This window comes from Narcine bancroftii, chromosome 4 (assembly GCF_036971445.1).
Source record: "Narcine bancroftii isolate sNarBan1 chromosome 4, sNarBan1.hap1, whole genome shotgun sequence".
NCBI classification, from domain to species: Eukaryota; Metazoa; Chordata; class Chondrichthyes; order Torpediniformes; family Narcinidae; genus Narcine; species Narcine bancroftii.
In genome coordinates, this window is record NC_091472.1 from 37,605,448 (window position 1) to 37,627,538 (window position 22,091).

Sequence of the window (22,091 nt, forward strand, 5' to 3'; positions counted from 1 at the left end):
TAGAATGTTCCAAAAGTCATTCCGTTATTTAAAAATGATGGAAGAAAGAAAGCCATTAAATGAAGTTTTCTACTGAGGAAAATGCCAATACTTTCAGTGTTAAGATGTGATTTAAGAAAAGAGGACTGGATGCAGCCACTTAAAGGTGTCAAAGCAGTGGGATTGAAACTCCAAAATCTAAAACCTGATGGATGACCAAAAGCAAGCAGGATAGGAAAAGGCAAAAAAAAGGAAAGCTTATCGGAACCTGAGAGCTGAATACTTCAGAAGCCAAGTGAAGTACTGAAAGATCAGGGGAGAAATTAGTGAAGCTTTGGGGGGGGGGGGGGATTTGAAATATAGGAAAATTGAGAAAAACACAAAGGGACTTTAAAGATGAATTTAAAAAGTAAATAATTAGAGAAAATTAGATTCCAAATTAAAAAAAAGTTTTGTAGAATTGCAAGATGTGGTATGGCTCTTACTAAATATTTTCTATGCGTTCTCGGAAACATGTGAGTTGATGCAGCATTTAATAACTGAAGAATATTCAGAGATAAATATAGTGAGAGAGGAAATGTGAAGGGATTTAGTTTTGAAAGTAGATGAAATACCAGATCTGAATGAAATAAATCCAAGGCAATTAAAAGAACCAAAGGAGGAAATAATAGATGGTCTGGCATTCATTTCCCAGTCCTTTCTGGGTACAGTCATGGTTCTGGAGGATGTGCTTAAAGAAAGAAAGGAAATGATAGTTAATTCAAGAGAAACTCAGCAGGTCCTGCAGTGCCCATAGGAGGCAAAGATCTATAACCAACATCAAATGATAAACTTGTTAGTAACAGACCAGTCATCCTAACATCAGTACTGGGCAAATTATTTGGAAAATTGCCATGAAGTAGTATTAATTATTACTTGGAAAGCGCACCTTTTAGATCTCGAAACTGTACGAGGTGCTGGAGTTTCTGTGCAAGCACTGTTAAGTTCCTGGGTTTACTGAGAGTTTTGGCAAGGCCCAGTTATGATGCTTTGTCAGCGTTATACGGGGGAATTGGCTCTCTGATCTATTGCGAGATCCAAAGAAACCCTGTACTTCAATGTGAATTGTTGAACAAAGGCTTCAAAAAATAAATCCATATTTTTAACGATTTCATTTTAGTACTATGAGATATTTATTTGTTTGAGGTGATTTTACTTCTCTAGTTTATCATTTTCTGTTCAATGAAATTTTACTTATTTTTTAATATCTCCCACCATTTATCTCACTGATGTGAATGCCAGGCATCTCTCACCAAATCTTGGAACTCTCTCCCTCACTCTCTGTTGTGTTATTCTCTTTCTTGGCACGTATGATGTGTCAAGTCTGCCTGCTTGCTATGGGCAGTGTGCCTTTAAAGGCTGATGCCCTTCTCAGAGAGTATCCAGCAGTGCATGTGAGATCTCACTTGGCATGAATTGGCAGTACAATTTTGAATGCACTCTTTCTGACCACTTAACAGTATGTTTTGGAGCTACAATGGATCCAGGTTTTCTCAATGTTGTATTCCCTTTTTTCTCACCAACTCTCCACATTCTTCTTGCTCTTATTTGTGCTGGAAGTTAGTCTGCAATTTCAGGGGTGCTGGCAGTTCCATTGTTTATCTCAAGTGCATGTGTTATTTGATCAGGTGACTGTACTTTTGTTGGCGATACTATGGCCTTATGCCTTGTGCTGCTTGCACAATAGGGCTACAAAAGTCCTTAAAGCCAAAGTTACATTCCAGCCCAAATGTGGATACCAGCAATGGAAGCACATGTCATCCTTTTACCCATTACACATTGGCTACTTGTCATTTTGGAAGAAAAAGGATAAAGGATTAAAGATTAATTATAGATAATTATAGTGCTTTTCTGTCTCTATGTTATGTATAATTATTGTTGATCCAGAGCTCATTGATTTTATATCCTAACCAGTTCAACATTAAAATGCCTGAGGGGCTTCTACTCTTTAAAAAAACAGGGAAACGTTGGCCTGCTGCTGCAGACTTACTGTCCATTATAATTTCCTCAGCTCCCACTACCCTGTTAATGCACTGTAGGGCTAATCACTTTGCATTTTGTCAGTTTAAGCAATGAGACGGATTAAAATGTAGTATGTGAGTGATTAAAATAAACAAAATGCTCTGATTACAAGTTGGTTCTTCAATATGTGGGCTCTAAATGTAGAGAGAGATTTAGCTCTATCCGTAATTTTTTTTTTCATTCTTAATATATCACCTCCAAGGATGCTCCAGTTAATTTAATAGGTTGTCTGACACCATTTCAATGTAAACCATTGCTTGATCCTTACCAGCAAACCTCAGGAAATACAATCCAGTACGTAAGAGGATTCATAAAGAAATAATACATTTTTAGACTATCTCGTGGAAATGGTTTTAAACCATTATCTATTCATGATAACAAGATGATTTGTGGAGTGAGAAATAGATAACAGGCAAACATTAATCAAGATTTTCCACAAGCCAGAATTCTTCCAGGTATGATTCCACCTTTTGTAAATTATCTGAATTGGGGAGATAGTAGAAACACAGCCACCGAACACCTATGAATAACGAGCTTTGACTGTGCTCTGTTTGTCAACAGGTGAAAATATTACAGATCCTCTTTTCCTGACTTGCAAAGAAGCAGTGATCCATTTTATAAACTGTATGAGATCTGATGTGAAATTACAATCAACTAAGAATTATCACTACTCAATTTCTGCTCAAGCTAAAATAATCACCCAGTTCATCTAAGTCTGTGGCCCCTCTTAAGTATATTTCTACACCTACTCTGAGATGAGTTGAAATATAGTTAACTAAATCATTAATCACTGCTGCTTATACAACTACTTCCACCTCGTTCATGATTCTCAATTTTCCTGACTTCAGGAAAATGCAGAAATGCAAAACTTGGATAGAACTTCGCTTCCCCAATGTTTGATGTTAGTCCACACATCTTTTAGTCTAAGATAAACTGGAAAAAAATAACCAAAATTCATGAATTAGATATTTTAATTAACATTCCAGATATAGTTGATTTTTTTAAAATTCCATATTTACATGCAGTTTGTAGCTTTATGCCAGCCCGAATCTGAGGAAACAAAGGTGGAGAAATGACTGATAAGAGTAAAGGTTTCATTTAGTCATGGACATCCAAGATGGAGGGGAGCTATTGGCTATGGTGGTAATAAAAGTAGTAACATTGTGGAAATAAATAATATGGAGATTTTTCCAGGGTAGTAAAGGCAGGAATTAGTCTTGGACATCAAAAAGGAAAGTACCAGAAGAGTAAAGCAGAGATACAAAAGTGTGATTCAATGAAAGGTAATCACATCACAACCACTGTATTTAGGATAACTCTTCCAAGGGTGGGGAAGGTGCATGGAGGGCAGGTGGATTACTTGTTGAGAATTACACTATTACTGCACCCTATACATATGACCTGTGTCCTTTCACTGCATGGTCTTCAAGTTCTCAATGCAATCTTGAATGCTCTTTCTCCATTTTGAGGGGTTGTGGGCCAGGGATTTCCAGGAGTCCATGGGGATATTGAAAAACAAGTTCAGTAATATTGGAAAGAATTGCCATCCTTGAACTTGTTCAATTTCTACAAATCCAATAACTATAACTTTGTTTTTATCCTTAATTGAGCAACCTTTTTCAGATGTGGCTGAAATAATTGAAAGAAACAAAAAGCACGGGCTATTCAGGACGAGTTCCGTTTCAAGCCGGTAAGATAAATGTTATTTTATTTATTTTATAGATGACAAATTATTTTTGTATCTTAGTTCTCCTATAAAATTAAGCACAAAACTGCTGAGACATTTTTGTTTTACACAGCAAACTTTTTTAAATATTGATAATACAGTACTATTTAATAGAATTCAACACATTATGGAAGTGAAAAAAAATAATCTCTGAAGTAAATGAGTATTTCTGAAAAAAAAGTAGTGGAAGAAGATATGTTTGGAAACTGGAGGAGCATTTTACCGAAGTGGAACAAACAGGGAGTAAGTTTGTTTTGCTTTGTGGTAGTTCTTTGTTGTAGTTTCTGCAGTTCTTGAGTGGAAACACAAAGTACAATTATTGATCTAATAGCTTTTAAGTGGATTTCTTCATATTTTTACTGAAATTACAATGAATTCAAATCCTTTAATGTTAGAAGAGGCATGCTAAGGCAATGGGCCAGAAGTACATCCGTACTCACCAAGGTGAATTAATCCATCTCTGTGCAGTGTTCCAGTGATTTTAATGATCCTAGGTCATCTGCTGGAAAGAAGAGCAATGGTCAAGGCCCAGGTCCTACCAAATAACCCTTGTGCAACACCTGGTCTTCCAATTATTTAATTTTTTTGTATATATACAGGAAAAGCAGAGTTTATTATTTTATTTTATTATGTTTTAATCAGTTAAACAGGTTTTGGTATCTGTGATAGTTTTAATACAATAGAGTTAGTAATCTACAGGATAAATGCTTGACGGAGATAAAAAGTAATATCTGTAATCTCCTTTTACAGGCTTAATACCTGTCAAAAAGGATTTAACATTCAAAAGCCATTTTAATGTTTTAATTTTTATTCATATTAGCTTCTTGTTGGTGAATTGAACTCTGGAGATATTATTTTATGAAATTTTACTGCCTCGTTATTTTAATCAGAGATTTCTTTTCAAAAAGCAATCCAGTCCACATAGGTTTTCTTGATAAAATGATCTGTCTAGTTTTATATCAGTCAGATTAGTATCACTTAAAACTGTTGCGATTAAAACGGATACTGAATGCAGGATTTTCAGATAATCTGCAGTAGATTATTTGTCAATAGACCTCCAATAACATTGTCATGCTTGCCTGAACTGCATCATGGAATAAAAAATCACTGAATTTTGATACAAGACTATAAGACATGGGAGCAGAAATCGGCTATTCAGCCCAGTGAGTCTGCCCCGCCATTCAATCATGAGCTGATCCATTTTCGCACTCAGCCCACTGCCCGTCCTTTTCCCCATAACTTTTTATGCCCTGGACAAACAAGAACCTACTAATCTCTGCCGTAAATACATGCCTCCACAACTACCTGTGGCAACAAATTCCTCAAATTTACCACCCTCGGGTTGAAGAAATTCCTACACATCTCTGTTCTAAGCAGACGCCCTTCAATCTTGAGGTTGTGCCCTCTTGTCCTAGACTCTGCCGGCATGTGAAATGACGCTTCTACATCTACTCTGTCCAAGCCTTTCAACATTCAAAATGTTTGAATGTGATTTCCCCCCACCCCCCCCCCCCAACCATTCTCCTAAATTCAATGAATACAGGCCAAGAGCTGACAAACGCTCCTCGTATGATGATTCTTTCATTCCTAGAATCATCTTAGTGAACTTCCTTTGAACTCTCTACAACATCACCACATCCTTTCTTAAATGAGCAGCCCAAAACTGCTCACAATACTCCAAGTGAGGTTTCTCCAGTGTCTTATTAAGACTCAAAAACACACCCCTCCTCTTGTATTCAATTCCACTTCAAATGTATGTCAGCATTGCATTTGCCTTCTTCACCATCGTCTCAACATGCTTGTTTACCTTCAGGCTATCCTGCACGAGGACTCCCAGGCCCCTTTGCATCTGGTATTTTCACTTCCCTTTAAAAAAATAGTCTGCTCCTTTATTTTTTCTACCAAAGTGCATGATTGTACACTTTCTGACATTATATGTTGCCACTTCTCTGAAAATTCTCCTAATCTGTGTAAGTCCTTCTGCACCCTCTGTGTTTCCTCAACACTACCTGCTTCTCCATCTACCTCCATACCATCTGCAAACTTGGCCACAAAGCCATTCATTCTATCATCATATCTCTACTGAGACATTTGAAACAGTTACAAAAACTGACAAAAGTAATTTTAAACTGCCCACCACATTCATAAAACCTATAAATTTGAATGTATAGATGTTCGTAAGTTATCTTGAGGGCATAATCCCAGTCTAGTTCTGGTGTGAACGTATATTTTATTATGGGTTTTTCTTCCAATTCCACCTGAATTTCTTCAGAATAAATCCAAATAAATATGGTCATCTATTGCTCAAGGTTCAGGGCAATCTGCGGTAGCCAGTTGTGTCTGTGGGTAGCAGGAGAATGGTTGGGGGAAGGGAGATGATAGACGAGAGAGAAAGGTTATTGGGAAATGGGAAGGAGTATTGAGTGGATTCTCTGAACTAGCATAGACAGCAGGCTAAATGGTTTTCAATGCTGTGATAATATCCACTACAAAATTTTTGAAATTCATCGACTTCCACATTATTGTGAATTATTATATTTACTCAGCCTGAAGCTATTGTATTAAAAGAAACATTTGTAAAATCAGAATGAGATAAATGAGACAAGGGGGGTGAGGGAAAGGGTGAACATTTCTTGCATAGAAGTGGATTCCTAGAAAAGCAGCTGAGGATGGCAATCAATATTTAAAAGAGAGTTGGTGGTGGAGTGGGCATTAAGGTTATAGACAGAGATAGGAATAAAAGACATGACAGAATAATCCTGTGCTTCGAGTAAGGTTGGGGAATATTTTAATATGAATGCTATTGAGTAGAGTAGAACAATGAAGGCTTGAGCATGAGGAAATATTTTGGATTTTATTTGACACTTTTTTGGAATAGAGATCACATCGCAAAAGGTTCAAGCATTGAACCTGAATTTGATTTTCCATTTTTTTTCTAATTTAGAGATACAGCACTGAAACAAGCCCTTCCGACCCATGAGCCGTGCTACCAAAATACAACAATTAACCTACAAACCCCTGCATTTTTGGAGGGTATGAGAAAACTGGTACCTAGGGTAAACCCTCACAGACATGGGGAGAACATAAAAACTCCTTACAGACATTGTCATATTTTTTACCCAGGTCACTGGCATGGTAATAATATTGCACAAACCATGTTTCTCTGCTATTTAGGACTGAAAATTGTCATGTGCTCTAGGATGAGTACTTACAGGCATAGGGATGCAAGAAAAATAGAGGGTTATGCCTATGAGGTTTCGTGTATTGAGAAGATTTTCCTAGGTCAGCACATCATTATGGGATGAAGGGCCTGTATTGTGCTGTAATACTCTATGTTCTAAGATGGTGCAGCATAGTTATGGATCTGACTCTGCTAAGTGAACAGCTGATGAAAATGTAATACCTGGCACTGAGATCTGGGGAAGTGGAGAGAAAAGAAAGGTAGTCTGTACCCATTTAGAATTGGATCACCAACCAGTTGACGTCAAAGCTGGACTTCAAGCAAGTAGCTGAGGGTGATGAAGGCAATCAGGTAATGTGGCTGGAGTGCTGTTAGGACAATAATCTGGTCAGATGATGGGGTTGTGGCCAGAAATTTTACATGCAAGTGGATGGGGAGGTGTAGGCCAAAGTAAAGATTGGGTCAGCTTTATCAATCATGTGGCTACTGAGGATGGAAGCCAGGAGTCAAATTCGGGTAAGAATCATGAGATGAGAGTGTAGAGATTACAACGTCTATTGGGAGTCTCAGGGTTTGGAAAGTACTGGATATTAGGAGGTTGCTAGTTTATTCAAATGGCAAAGGAAAATTGGTGGGCTTGGGCTTCATGGAACATTTTGAGAAGGTTGTGGATTGGAGGAAACAGAAAGGTTGAGCTTTAGGAATTAAATAGTGGCTTGGACCACAATCCAGTGGTCTAGATGCCGATCGGAGCTTGAAGGTAGGAAATCGGGTTAACTGGAGAGCCTGGAAGAGGGTGTGCAGTAGATGAGAAGTGTGAATGTAAGGTCAGGAGTTAGGTCAAGGCAAGCAGAGTCAATTGGGAAGATCAGTGGATGGGGATGGGGACTTGGTATAACATATCGGGATGGAGAGAAGAATGGTAGAGGCAAGGCTTTGATGAAGTCCCAAACTATTCCTGCTTTGTGAAAATCATTGCACCGAAAGTGCCCTGTGCTGGTTGTTGCCACCACAACTTATTTAGATTTCCTAAAAGGAGCATTACACAGATGCTGCTGTTGAACATACTCAGCATAGAGTAGCTGAGCATTTCAGTATCAGGTGTTTTTATTTCCCAATTTGATGCAAGTTTGACATGGAAATTGTCTTAGATGTGAAAGCTTGACAATGACAAGAGGTACCCTGCTGTATGATGAAAACGGCATAAAAATAATCATTGTTACATTTCACTCCACAGTTAAGTATGTTTTCAACTGCTTATCACTGAAATTCTATGCTGCTTAATTTCCAACAAGTAGAAGTAAAAACTGAGGACGGTGGGGTATTCATTCTCACTTTATGTGCATGGCATTGAATAGTCCTAAAGCAAGGTCCACCTGATTTATATATTAAATATACTTGTGTAACCTTTTTAATTCATTGTTTTTAAATTGTTTTACATCGCATCTAACAAACAATTAGAGTTAGGATTAAATTTCTTTGTATTGATATGATACTAATATGTATTCTGATTTATTCTTAAACCGCTTGAATAGAGTATGAATTTCTTTGCTCCAAGTGCAAGAAGTTATTGGGTAAATATAGAAATACATTCCTGCCTGCAGAACATTAAGATCTAAGTTTTCCTTTTTTGTGAATTGACTTGTACTTTTTGTTCCAGTGTGCAACCCAGATTCTGGATTCATGCAGTGACTTAGTAAAGTACTTGGGGAGTAATTTTTCTTCATGTTAATAAAATAGTTGCTGTCAAAGTATCCCAAATGGTAGAGCACAAAGCTGAGTGCTCTGTTGCCCATAGAAATACAATATTTTGCAGATGAGTGAAGTTAGTGATAAATAACCAGTGATTATTAACACTCGGTACACAGAATTATGTCTTGTCGAAGCACTATTTCTCAACAATTTTCTTTTCTCGCTATGAGGTGGAAATGTATTATAATGTATTATTCACCAGCACCAAATATTTAAATATTCTATCATGCTCATGTGACCTTAAACATTGAAAATCAATGTCAGGGAAAAAACTGTTTAATAAAAAAGGAAAAATCAGCATGCTACGATGTAATTATATGTTTACTTTCTGAGCTTATTCAAATGTGCATAATCAACAATTTCATTTTAGATCATTTCACTCAGAAATCATTTGTGAGAATTTTTTTCCTAATTATGTTTCAGAGTAAATTGTGCGTCCTATCACAATGTAATTGTTTAGCCAACAGAACTTGAAGCAATGAAAAAAATATATTTTAAAAATAAAATTCTTCCACGACAGTTTCAGGAAGTATTAACAATGTACAAGTTACCCTGGAACACTTGAGAGAGTTCCTTGATTTTTCTGGTAAGTGCAGATAGCTCTGCTTGGAGCCGCCAGCGTTTCTCAGTGTATATGCTATTAAGCTATGGAGTCCTTGCTCTTCTCATGGAGTCACAAGGTGAGGTATGTCTTGCAGGAGAATTGATGTTTGGAATTGTGGAATTGCTATTCCATCGAAGATGCCCATGGAGGTTCTGCTGATTCTTAATGGGTCAGATCCATCGACCCCATTCCCCAACTCATATCACTGAAAATTATTCTCTTAAATGTCTATTCATTTCAATTTTGTTCGCTCCTAACTGTGGCACCACCATTTTAAGCAAGGTGTTGAAGATCAGAGCCAAATTACATTAAAAAGTTTTTCCTCAGATTGTCAGATTGATGGAAGTTATCAAAGGAATTTTTATCAACTGACGTGTACTCAGTAGTAATCTGCTGACAGCTGCTCAGTTTAGTTTTCATTATGGCTGCATATTTGTAGTCTCTGCTTGCACAAATCCCAGAATGCCAATGAGCAGCAGGGGAGAAACACTCCAATGGTTGAAATCACAATGGAATATTGTGGCCATTAGTGAAACTTGGTTGCAGGAGGGGCAGGATTGGCAGCTCAATGTTTCAGGCTTCTGCTGCTTTAGACATGATAGAATGGGGGAGATGAAAGGGGGAGGAGTGGCATTGCACATCAGGGAAACTGTGCTCAGGCAGGTCAGACCAGAGGGCTTGTCTGCTGAGGCTATATGGGTAGAGCTGAGGAATGGGAAATGTATGACCACACTCATTGAGTTTTATTATAGACTGCCCAATAGTCAACAAGAATTGGAGGAGTAAATCTGTAAAGAGATCGCAGACAGATGAAGGAAACATAGGTTATGATAGTAGGGGATTTTAATTTTCCACATTTTGACTGGGACTCCAATACTGTAAAAGAGCCGGATGGTTTGGAGTTTATCTAATGTGTTCAGGAAAGAAGTCCCAAGTAGAGAGAATGCAATACTAAATCACCTTTCAGGGAATGAGATGGCATGTGATAGAAGTATGGGTGGGGATCATTTTGGGTCCAGTGATCCTAATGCCATTAGTTTCAAGTTGATTTTTGAGAATGATATTTCTAGGCTTCAGGTTGAGATTCTAAATTGGAGAAAGGCTAATTTTGAGGAAATAAGAAAGGATCTAAGTTGTTTTCAAGCAAGGATGTAGGAGGTAAGTGGAGGATCTTCAAAGATGAAATTTTGACAGTACAGAAATAGTATGTTCCTATCAGGATTAAAGGCAAAGGTAAGCAGGCATATGGAACATTTTCGAGGGAAATTGGGGACCTGGTTTGGAAAAAGAGAGAAGTATATAGCAGGTAAAGGCAACATAGAACAAATTTAGTATTTAAGGAGTATTTTAAAAATGCAAGAAAAATTTCAAGAAAGAATTCAGGAAGGCAAAAAAAGGCATGAGGTTGTTTTGGCAGACAATGTGAAGGAAAATCCTAATGGTTTCTACATGTATATTAAGAACAAAAGGACAGTAAGGGACAACATTGGTCCCATAGGTGCAAGAGTAGGCCATTCAAGCCAGCACTGCCATTTGCTGTGATCATGGCTGATGATCCACAATAAATACCCATTCCTGCCTTCTCCCCATAAACCTTGACTCCGCTGTCTTTAAGAGCTTTATCTAACTCTTTCTTGAAACCATCCAGAGAATTGGCCTCCACTGCCTTCTGAGGCAGAGCATTCCACAGATCCACAACTCTCTGGGTGAAAAAGTTTTTCCTTAACTCTGTTCTAATTGGCCTACCCCTTATTCTTAAACTGTGGCCTCTGGTTCTGGACTCCCCCAACATTGGGAACATTTTTCCTACCTCTAGTGTGTCCATTCCCTTAATAATCTCATATTTTTCAATCAGATCCCCTCTCATCCTTCTAAATTCCAGTGTATACAAGCCCCGTCGCTCCAATCTTTCAACATATGATGGTCCCGCCATCCTGGGAATTAACCTTGTGAACCTACACTGCACTCCCTCAATAGCAAGAATGTCCTTTCTCAAATTTGGAGACCAAAACTGCACACAATATTCCAGATGTGGTCTCACCAGGGCCCTGTACAACTTCAGAAGGACCTCTCTGCTCCTATACTCAACTCCCCTTGTTATGATCAGAGTGGTTGACTTTGTATGAAGCCAAAAGAGATGGGGCAGATCTTAATTTTTTTTTTCATCAGTATCCACTCAGTGAACCAGTGATTCTAAGACTTTTCCTTTCCACTCACACACCACTTTAAATAATCCCTATGCCATCAGTGCTCTGTGATTAATAAGGGATTGCTTAAGGTGGTATGTGAATGGAAAGGGAAGGTTGAGAATCACTGCTCCAGATCCAATTGTTACTGAAATATTTTGCTTGAGAAAAATTGTCATTGGCCCATTTCCTTTGGAGTTATGAAACTGTGCACATAATGAGTCAATTAGGTACAATTAAAACAGTGGTTTTCAACATTTTTCTTTCCCCCCACATATCACCTTAAGCAATCCCTTACTAATTACAGAGCACCTATGGCATAGGGAATACTTAAAGTAGTATGTGAGTGGAAAGAAAAAGGTTGAGAACCACTACAGTAAACAAATGCAGAGTTGTAGGAAGTAAGGAAAACAAGCAGTGAGGTCATGGAACGTATACTAATTAAAAGAGGAGGAAGTGCTTGCTGTCTTAAAGCAAATAAGGGTGGATAAATCACCAGGCCCTGACAAGATAGTCCCTTGAACCTTGAGGGAAGCTAGTGTAGAAATTGTAGGGGCTCTGGCAGAAACAGTTAAAATGTCCTTATCCACGGGTGGGATGTCAGAGGATTGGAGGGTAGCTCACATTGTTCCATTGTTTAAAAAAGACTTCAAAAGCAAGCCTGGAAATGATTGGCTTGTGAGCCTGACATCAATAGTAGGTAAATTATTGGAAGGGGTTCTAAGAGATTAGATGTACAATTATTTAGATAGCCAGAAACTGATTAGTGATAGTCAACAAGGCTTTGTGCATGATAGAGATTTTCGAGGATGTTACCAGGAAAATTGATAAAGGAAAAGCTGTGGATGTTGTCTACATGGACTTTAGTAAGGCCTGTGACAAGGTCCCATGTAGGAGGTTAGTCAGGGAAGTTCAGAGGCTAGGTATTCATGGTGAAGTAGTGAACTGTATTCAACAATGGCTGGATTGGAGAAGCCAGACTACTTCTCAAAATGGAGGCCTGCAACTAGTGGTGTGCCTCAGGAATCAGAGTTGGGACCGTTGTTAGTTGTTATCTATATCAATGATCTGGATCATAACATGGTAAATTGGATCAGCTAATTTGCAGATGATACCAAGATTGGAGGCATTGTGGACAGCGAAGAAGTTTTTCAAAACTTGCAGAGGGATCTGGACCAGCTGGAAAAATGGGCTGAAAAATGACAGATGGAATTTAATGCTGACAAGTATGAGGTGTTGCATTTTGGAAGGACAAATCAAGAAAGGACATACATGGTAAGTGGTAGGGCACTGAGGTGTGTGGCAGAACAGAGGGACTTGAAAATGCAGATACATAATTCCCTGAATCTGGCATCAAAGTGGATAGGGTAGTAAAGAAATCTTTTGGCATATTGGCCTTTATAAATCAAAGTATTGAGTATAAGACCAGGAATATTATGAAAAAGTTGCAACTGACATTGGTGAGGCCAAATTTGGAGTATTATGTGCAGCTTTGGTCACCTAACTACAGGAAAGATATCAATAAGATAGAAAGATTGCAGAGAAGATTTCCTAGGATGTTGCCTGGATTTCAGGGACTGAGTTATAGGGAAAGGTTAAACAGGTTGGAGCTTTATTCCCTGGAGCAAGGTATTTAAAATTATGAGGGGGATAGATAGAGTAAATGTGATTAGGCTTTTTCCATTGAGGGTAGGGGAGATACAAGCCAGAGGACAAGGGTTAAGAGTAAAAGGGGTAAAGTTTAAGGGGAACTTCTTCACACAGAGAGTGGTGGAGTCTGAAATATGCTGCTAGCTGAGGTGGTGAATGCGGCTCAGTTTTAACATTTAAAAAGAATTTGGATAGTTACATGGATGGAATAGGTGTGGAGGGCTATGGACTGGGTGCAGGGCAGTGGAATTAGGCAAATAAATGGTTTGGGACTGGCTAGAAGGGCTGAAGGGGCCTTTTTCTGTGCTGTAGTGTTCTATGGTTCTATGGGAATTCAGGCATGAACAGGTCAATGTAAAATAGAAGTTATGCCACAAAACTGTCAGGCAATGGCCATCTCCTACTGGAGAGTTTAACCCCCTTCCATTGATCATCAATAGTATTATCAAGTTAAGTCCTCTACCATCAGCATCCAAGGGATCACTTTGGCCAGAAACCCCGCAAGAGCAACAGCATAAATAATGTGGCTAGGTGAGCAAGTAAGAGCTGGGTTCCCATGATAAGTGATTGACTTCCTGATACCCCTAAGGTTTTTCATCATCTGCAAGACATCGGTGATGGAATACTTACCTCCTGTTAGATACGTGTAGCTCCAACAACAATCAAGTGGTTTGATGCCATCCATTTCAAAGCAGCCCACTTGTTGTTGTCCCACACACACACAATGCAAAACATTCATTTTCTCATTTAACATCTGCAGTGACTTGTCTAGGTTCTCTGCCATTACCTTTGAAATTCAGGACCTTCATGGCCACAAAGGATAATGACAGCAGATGCATGTTTATACACCTAGAGGTTCCATCCAATTTGTACACCATACTGACTTGGACATATATCAATATATCTTCATTATTGCTGTATGTACTTTTTTGGAACATGCTATCCTGCATTCACACTGTGAAAGTACCAGGCAATGAGCATTGCCACAAGAGAGAAGAATTTAATGGCATAAGAACACTGGAATTAGGAGTGTAGATAGGCCCTTTGACCATTTGAGCTTCTGCTACCATTCAGAACCCTTTGAGATAAAAAATTCCAAAGATTCACCAGCCTCTTAATGAAGAAAATTCTCCTTAACATCTGTGTTGAATGGTCTACCTCAGCCAAGCATCATCTCTGTATCCACTCTTTTGAGCTCTAAGAATGGTGTTAATCTCTTTTCATTCTTGCAAATATGAAAGCATAAAGCTCTTGACTCCTTAATCTCTCCACAAATGCCTCACCTCCTTCCCAGAAATGTGGTGAACATCTTACTCTCTCTCTGACAAGTACCGTATATCCATTTTTAGGTAAGGAGACCAAAACTCCAGGTGCCATTTCACCAAGATCTGATGTTATTGCATATGACATCTTGACTCAAGTTCTCTTGCAACATTTGGCTTCTTAATTGCTTACTGATCCTGAAGAGTGGCTTTCAATTACTTGTTTACATGAACACCCATGTGTCTTTGAGCATCAACATTTCCCAGTCCTTCACCATTTACATTTACAAAAAGTCAGCTTTTCCTTTTTGTACACCAGAGTAATTGGCTTTATTAGTTTTTTAAATTATATTCCAGCTGTCACTTTATTATCCATTCGCCTAATTTTCAAAGTCTAATTGAACCCCCTCTACACCATTCTCTCTACTCATAATCCCACCTACTCTTGTATCATGCGCAAACTCAGGGAATGTGAGATTTGGCTCACTTTCTCAGTTATAATTTGATTACAGATATGAATAGCAATGGCTTAAGCACAGATTCCTCACTGGTAAAAGCCGTCAGCTTAAGAAAGACCTGTTGATTTTCACACTTTGCACTCTGTCCATTAACCAGCTCTCAGTAGACTCCAGAATATTACCTCAATTCCATCTGCTGTAACTTTGTAGATCTGCTTCCTTCGACAACCTTATCGAAAATTTTTAAAAATATAAGTACACCACATCCACTGGTTCCTCTTATGCATGCGGCATGGTGGTTAGTACAATACTATTACAGCACCAATGACCCAGGTTCAAAACCAGTGCTATCTGTAAGGAGTTTCCATGGCTGCATGGGTTTCTTTGGGTGGTCCAGTTTCCTCCCAACCTTCAAAATGTATAGAGATTTTAGGTACATTGAGGTATTTGGGCAGCACGAACTTGTGGGCGGAGAGGGCCTGTTACTGAGCTATATGTCTAAATTGAAAAATTTAAATTCTGCTTGTCACAATCTGGCTTAAGTCCAGTGAATTAATTGACATGATTTGTCTTTCATAGATGCAAGCTGACCCTGCATTTGGTTTCGGAAATGATGTCCTTATAGTTTCCAGCATTTCCAATCTCATTGTTGTTTCTCAAGATTCAAGATTCTTTTACTGTCGTGTAATAAAACAGAAGCAATAATACACAAAATTGCATTTAGTTTGCTGTAAAGCAGATAAAGATTTGCCATCAGCAGATATAGCCCAGTGCCCCTTACGGTCAGAGAAAAAGAAGCAGAAGAGAATCCCTTCAAAATCACTGAGAGTCTGTGGATTTACCTCCGGCGCTCTCGTAACCTCTGCAGCCAGACAGACTTCAATTAAACCATCGGCAACTCGAGCTCCAGGTCCAAACCTCTAACTTGATCGGGAAGCTTTCAGTGCCTGAGGCCCCTCAGGAGTCCTTCCACGCTCAACACCCTCTCATATCTTCGTTTTGATGCTGCTACCTCTTCAACCAGTCTCAAGCCAGCCTCTAGCAGTCCGCAGCCTGGTGTGAGTCCTTTGACTGCAAGTCATCAGCAACTGGCAGCCTACGTGGATTCCTCACCTCGAGTCACCAACAGCTGCCTGCCACGTGTGTGGTCTTCAGCTGCAGAACCCTTCACTGGTCCACCGCCATTGTCATCATCCTGTAGGGTTGTCTCCTCTGCTCCTTCTCAAATGGGGGTTGGTCTCCCCATTTTCTGGTGTCCCCGAACCAGTCCTCTGCTTCCCCAAAGTCTATAACCTCTCAAGGCCACTACCAAACATAGGTGCCGCCACTTGGGCCCAGACCCTGCGGTCGCAGGATATTAAAATAAAACACCGTTGGTTCCTTTAACGGGTCACTTAAAGCCTTTACAGAGCCATCAGCAGAAGGACTCTGCAGAGGAGCGGCATGTTCCCAGGACCACACCAGTGGCGTCGCTGACATTGGAATAGCTCTGGCAGCGCCACCTTCTTTTATTTCTTTCTCTTCTTTCTTAAACAGTGCTGTCACTTTCATTAACCTCCAATCTGTGGGATTCATCCTAGAATCTATAACATTTTGAAAGACTATGAGCATCTAAAACATAACATAACATAACAATTACAGCACGGAAACAGGCCATTAGGCCCTTCTAGTCCGCACCGAACCAAACACCCCTTTCTAGTCTCACCTCCCTGCACAATGCCCATAACCCTCCATCTTCTTCTCATCCATATACCTGTCCAACCTTTTCTTAAATAATACAATTGACTCCGCCGCCACTATTTCTCCCGGAAGATCATTCCACACAGCTACCACTCTCTGAGTAAAGAAGTTCCCCCTCATGTTACCTCTAAACCTCTGCCCCTTAATTCTTAACTCATGTCCTCTTGTTTTAAACTTTCCTCCTCTTAACGGAAATAGTCTATCCACATCCATTTTGTCTATCCCTTTCATAATCTTAAATACTTCTATCAAATCCCCTCTCAACCTTCTACGCTCCAAAGAATAAAGACCCAATCTGTCCAATCTCTCCCCATACTCCAGATGCTTAAACCCAGGCAACATTCTGGTAAACCTTCTCTGCACTCTCTCCACTCTGTTTATATCCTTCCTATAATTAGGCGACCAGAACTGCACACAGAACTCCAAATTAGACCGCACCAACGTCTTATACAATCTCAACATCACCTCCCAACTCCTATATTCCATGCAATGATTGATAAAGGCCAGCATACTAAAAGCCTTCTTCACCACCCTATTCACATGAGTTTCTACCTTCAGGGAACGATGTACCGTTACTCCTAAATCTTTCTGCTCTTCTGTATTCCTCAATACTCTCCCATTTACCACATATGTCCTATTCTGATTCTTCTTACCAAAATGAAGCACCTCACACTTATCAGCATTAAATTCCATCTGCCATTTTTCAGCCCACTTTTCTAAGCAGCCCAAATCCCTCTGCAATCCTTGAAAACCTTCTTCATTATCCACTATTCCACCTATCTTAGTATCGTCTGCATATTTACTAATCCAATTCACCACCCCATCATCTAGATCATTAATGTATATAACGAACAACTGGTCACCGGCCTCCAACCTGACAGACAATTATCCACTACCACTCTCTGGCCTCTCCCTTTCAGCCAATGTTCAATCCATTTGACTATCTCAAAATTTATACCTAAAGACTACTAGCCCTATTTCAGTCTTATTTCAAAACTCTGGAGTAAAACATGGAAGTCTGACTACAAGAAAATCTGTGGTTGAAGTAAAAACACAATGCTGGAGAAATTCAGCAGGTTAAACCATTGTGCTTTTATTTTCAAACTCTAGAATGTGGATGACCAGTTCCTTGGGATTTATTAGCTTTCATTCTCACCTCAGATTTTTTTTAACAAATAATTATTTTCATTGCTCTTTAAACTAATTAAGCTAATCTTTGCACATCCTTGCATATCCCTTTTCTGCATGTTCATGTGTCAATCTAAATGCCTCAAAACCATCGTCATTCTATTTGCTTTCACCCTGGTGAATGTCTTTTTGCACCCATTCCAAGGCCTTGATATCCTTGCTGTAATGCAGCAACCAGAATACAGCTGCAAAACCATTTCCTGACTTTTATACTCATGTCTTCTCTCACCCCAATAATTTACTACACTTCCCTTATTTGTGCTTTCTTCTGATATGGACATGTTACCCTGCACTCTCATTCTAGATTAAACTTGGCATATGAGCTTCAAACCCATTGATTTGCTTGGAGATTTCAGGGGTGCAGGGAAGAACATACAGCTCCTTTTGTTATCATTTATGGTTTGTTTGGTATGTCATAGATCTTCAGAAACATTTAAAAATCCTTTCATCTTTGACAGATGACAAAGTTGTGCTGTGACTCTTTTGATGTCAAATACTTCCAGAGGAGTTTTGTGAATGGGGCTTGTTCTGGCTGCAACACTCTATAACATCAAATGAACCCATGTGTCCAAATGTTGTCCTGTGATTCAAGGAGTATGTCGCCAAACAAGATTGTTCTGATCTGACTGAGGTAGATTTGGGTGTTTTCTGACAGCGAGTGGCAATTTGACATAGTGGCAGTAAAATCTAGTTAATTGTCTCAGGAAGGGATCGAGCTATAATTAGTTCGTATTTGTGGGAGTGCCTCCTACTTTTAAAAAAATCTTTATCATAATATTTTGAAGGATTGAAACTGTTATAAAAACAAATGGTACCATCTACTTAACTTTTGTTTTTGCCATTGTATTGACTGGCATTAAAATGTGATAAGACAACATTTGAGCTTCTTTCTTTCATAGTGTTAACTTTGAAATTTAAATACTTCAGTTGTCTGCTCTTAAACTTAACTTCTGTTATTATTTGGCTGTTCTTGTACTGTTGATCTCAGGGAACACTATTTCTCAGTTAACTAACCATGTGTACCAGCAGGTTCCAAGATTTAAAATACTAGAAGTGATTTTCCGCCAAACCCATGTGCAGAATCAGAATCAGGTTTATTGTCGTGAATGTGTCACGAAATGTGTTGTTTTGCAGCAGCAGGATTATGCATTACAGGTACAAAATTGCTATAAATTATAGTTCCTTAAATATAATATTTAAAAATAAATAATAGCATGCAAAAAGAGAAAAAAAGTGAGGTAATATCTGTTCAGAAATCTGATGGTGGAGACGAAGAAGCTGTTTTTGTGACGTTGGGTTTTTGCGTCTTCAATATCCTATACCTCCTTCCTGATGTAGTAGAGAGAAAAGGGCATGACTTGGACTGTGAAGGTTCCTGATGATAGAGACTGCTTTCTTGAGACACTGCCTCTTAAAGATGTCCTTAATGGAGTGAAGACTAATGTCTATGATGGTGTTGGCCAAGTTTACAACCCTCTGTAGCCTTTTCCTGTCCTGGCACCTCCTTACCAAAACAATGATCTAACCAGTCACCTGTAGAAATTTGCAAGAGCCTTTTGTGACATACCAAATCTCTTCAAGCTCCAAACAAAATATAGCCATTGTCGAGCCTTCCTCATGATTGCATCAACATAATGGCTCCAGGATAGAACTTCAGAGATGTTGACATCTAGGAATTTGACATTCTTTTGCCAGAGGACGTTGCCAATAATTGCTTGAATTGTAAAATTTCTACAGATGTGTGGTGGAAAGTGTGCTGACCGGCTGCTTCACGGTCTGGTATGGGGACACCAGTACCCCTGAGCATAAAGCCCTGCAAAAGGTAGTGGACACAGCCCAGGACATCACAGGTAAAACTCTCCCCATTATCAAGAACATCTACAGGGAACGCTGCCATCGGAGAGCAGTAGCAATCGTCAAGTATCCACATCACCCAGTATACGCTCTGTTCTCACAGCTGCCATCAGAAAAGAGGCCCGTCCACCATCAGACCCCTCAATGACAAACTCATTCAGGGACTCATTTAAGGACTTTTAATTTTGCACTTTATTGATTATTTTCTCTCTGTATTACAGTCAGTATATTTACATTTCTTCATTTCTTTTTGTGTATATTGAGTACAGTTTTTTTTTGTACTACAAGTGGTAATTCTGCCTCTCCTGCAGTGTTGTATTTGATGTCATGTATGTACTCTGGCAATAAATCTGAAATCTGAATCTTAACCGAGCAAACTCCATAAAAGTAGGACTATCAATTTCACCTGGAACGGTGGACTAACATTTCAGATCGATAGATAGATAGATAGATAGATAGATAGATAGATAGATAGATAGATAGATAGATAGATAGATAGATAGATAGATAGATAGATAGATAGATAGAGAGAGATATGTATTTATATGCAAATGTAAGAAATCTCTTCAATTCTCTTTAAGTCTATTTTTCTTTCTTCCCTCTACTTCCTCTGAACCATTTTCTTTTATTTGATGTAAAACAGCATATAGGTCGGTAGGGTAAGCATGACAGTTAGCGTACAGTATTACAGTGCCAACAACCCGGGTTCAAATCTGGTGTTGTCTCGAAGGAGTTTGTACCTTTTCCCCTTGTCTTTTGGATTTCCTCTAGCTGCTCCAGTTTCCTCCCACCCTTCAAAAAGGGTAGGTTAATTGGTGTACTTGGGTGGCATGGACTCGTGGGCCAGCAAGGTCTGTTACCATGTTGTATGTCTAAATTTTTTTAAAAACATGCATTTTGTCCAATTTCGCAAAATGCATTTGGAAGTTATTTTAAGAAACCAGACTCTGTGTCCAATAAAAGTTGGGACACCTATTCAATTATTTCTCTATCTATCTACTTCAAAAAAAATTATATTTTTTTTTACTTTAGACATACAGTACGGTAACAGACCCTTTTGGGCCATGAGCCTGCGCCACCCAGTTACACCCAATTGAACTACAAGCCCCCAGTATTTTTTTGAACAGTGAGAGCACCCGGAGGAAACCCATGCAGACACAGGGAGAACATAAACACCTTACAGACAGCATGAGATTTAAACCCTAGTCTCGATTACTGGCGCTGTAACAACATTGAACTAACCAGTACGTGTACCGTGCCATCCTAAATGCCCTACACTTAAACATTGTTGGACTGATGGAAATTATCAAAGATATTTCCATCAACTGACATGTGCTCAGTAGGAATCTGCTTACAACTGCTTTTTGGTTTTCATTAGGGCTCCAGATTGCTCTTCTGTCTGGTTTAAACATAGCTAAAAGACCTGATTTCCAGAGGCCAAATCAAGTTGAGAAACTTCCACTGACTGGGCTCATACCTGTCAACAATGGAGATGGTTGTATTCGTTGGAGACTCTAGGATATTCTGCATTAGCAGTTTTCTGGGCTCAAGCACATTAGCAGTGTCATCAATGACCTTTTCTGCATTATAAAGTCTGAAATTGGTTTAATGGTGTTCAGTTCCATTCACAATGCTCCAAATAATGAAGCTCTCCATGCCTCCCTGCAGTAAGACTCACAAAGTATAAGTACAGATAATTAAAAAGACATTTGGACAAGAAGTGCATAGAAGTTTATAGATCAAATGTTGATAAATTGGACTAACCCAGAATGCCAACTTGGTTGCCATGGATGAGCATTAAAGACCCCAACAAGTCTAATCATTTCATCTTAATATTTGACAAATTCTAGTGCACACTGTTAATCAGAGCTGAGCAGCCTCAGAAATACTATACTCAATCCAATAGCATAGTGTCTAAGCTTCCTGCTGCCTCAGGAAAGCAGCCAATATATTAAAAGACCCATCCCATTCTGGTCACGCAGTTTTTCCACCCGTTCCATTAGGTAGAAGGTGGATGAGTTTGAAATGATGCACCAATGGATTTAAGGACAGTTTCTTCCCTGCTGTTATCAGACTATTGTACAGATCTTTCACGAAGGAAATGATCCTTCCCTTGCACTGTTTGAACTGAAGATTTTCCCTGTAATGTGATGCTCTGCACTTTTGCTTTATTGTGCTCTATCTGTGGTACTCCAGGATAGGTTGGACAGGAAAACAATATTTTTCCAATGTATATCAAAAATGAATTGAATTACTTAATTCAATTCATTTCCATTCAAATGTTATACTTAATCAGAGGTGTAGCAAATTGTGTAGGATGCATAGAGATCTGCAGAGGGTTAAATGAGTGAGCAAGGGTATGACAGGCATTGTACATCAGTAAATATAAGGTCATTAGTTTGAAAAGAAAAATAAGAGATGAAACCATTATTTAAAATGGTGCAAAATTG

General features: G+C 39.0%; 1 protein-coding gene across 3 annotated transcripts in view; it reads left to right on the forward strand.

Annotated features, from left to right (window-relative positions):
• camkmt (calmodulin-lysine N-methyltransferase) overlaps positions 1-22,091 on the forward strand; it is a 512,353-nt gene that overhangs the window by 450,026 nt on the left and 40,236 nt on the right. For all 3 annotated transcript variants that reach the window (XR_011355630.1, XM_069931088.1, XM_069931087.1), the window contains exon 7: positions 3,664-3,730. Coding sequence is in view for 2 of the 3 variants with exons in the window: in XM_069931088.1 (XP_069787189.1) it covers positions 3,664-3,730 (67 nt within the window). In the remaining variant the exon portion in view is untranslated. The remainder of the gene's footprint in view (positions 1-3,663; positions 3,731-22,091) is intronic.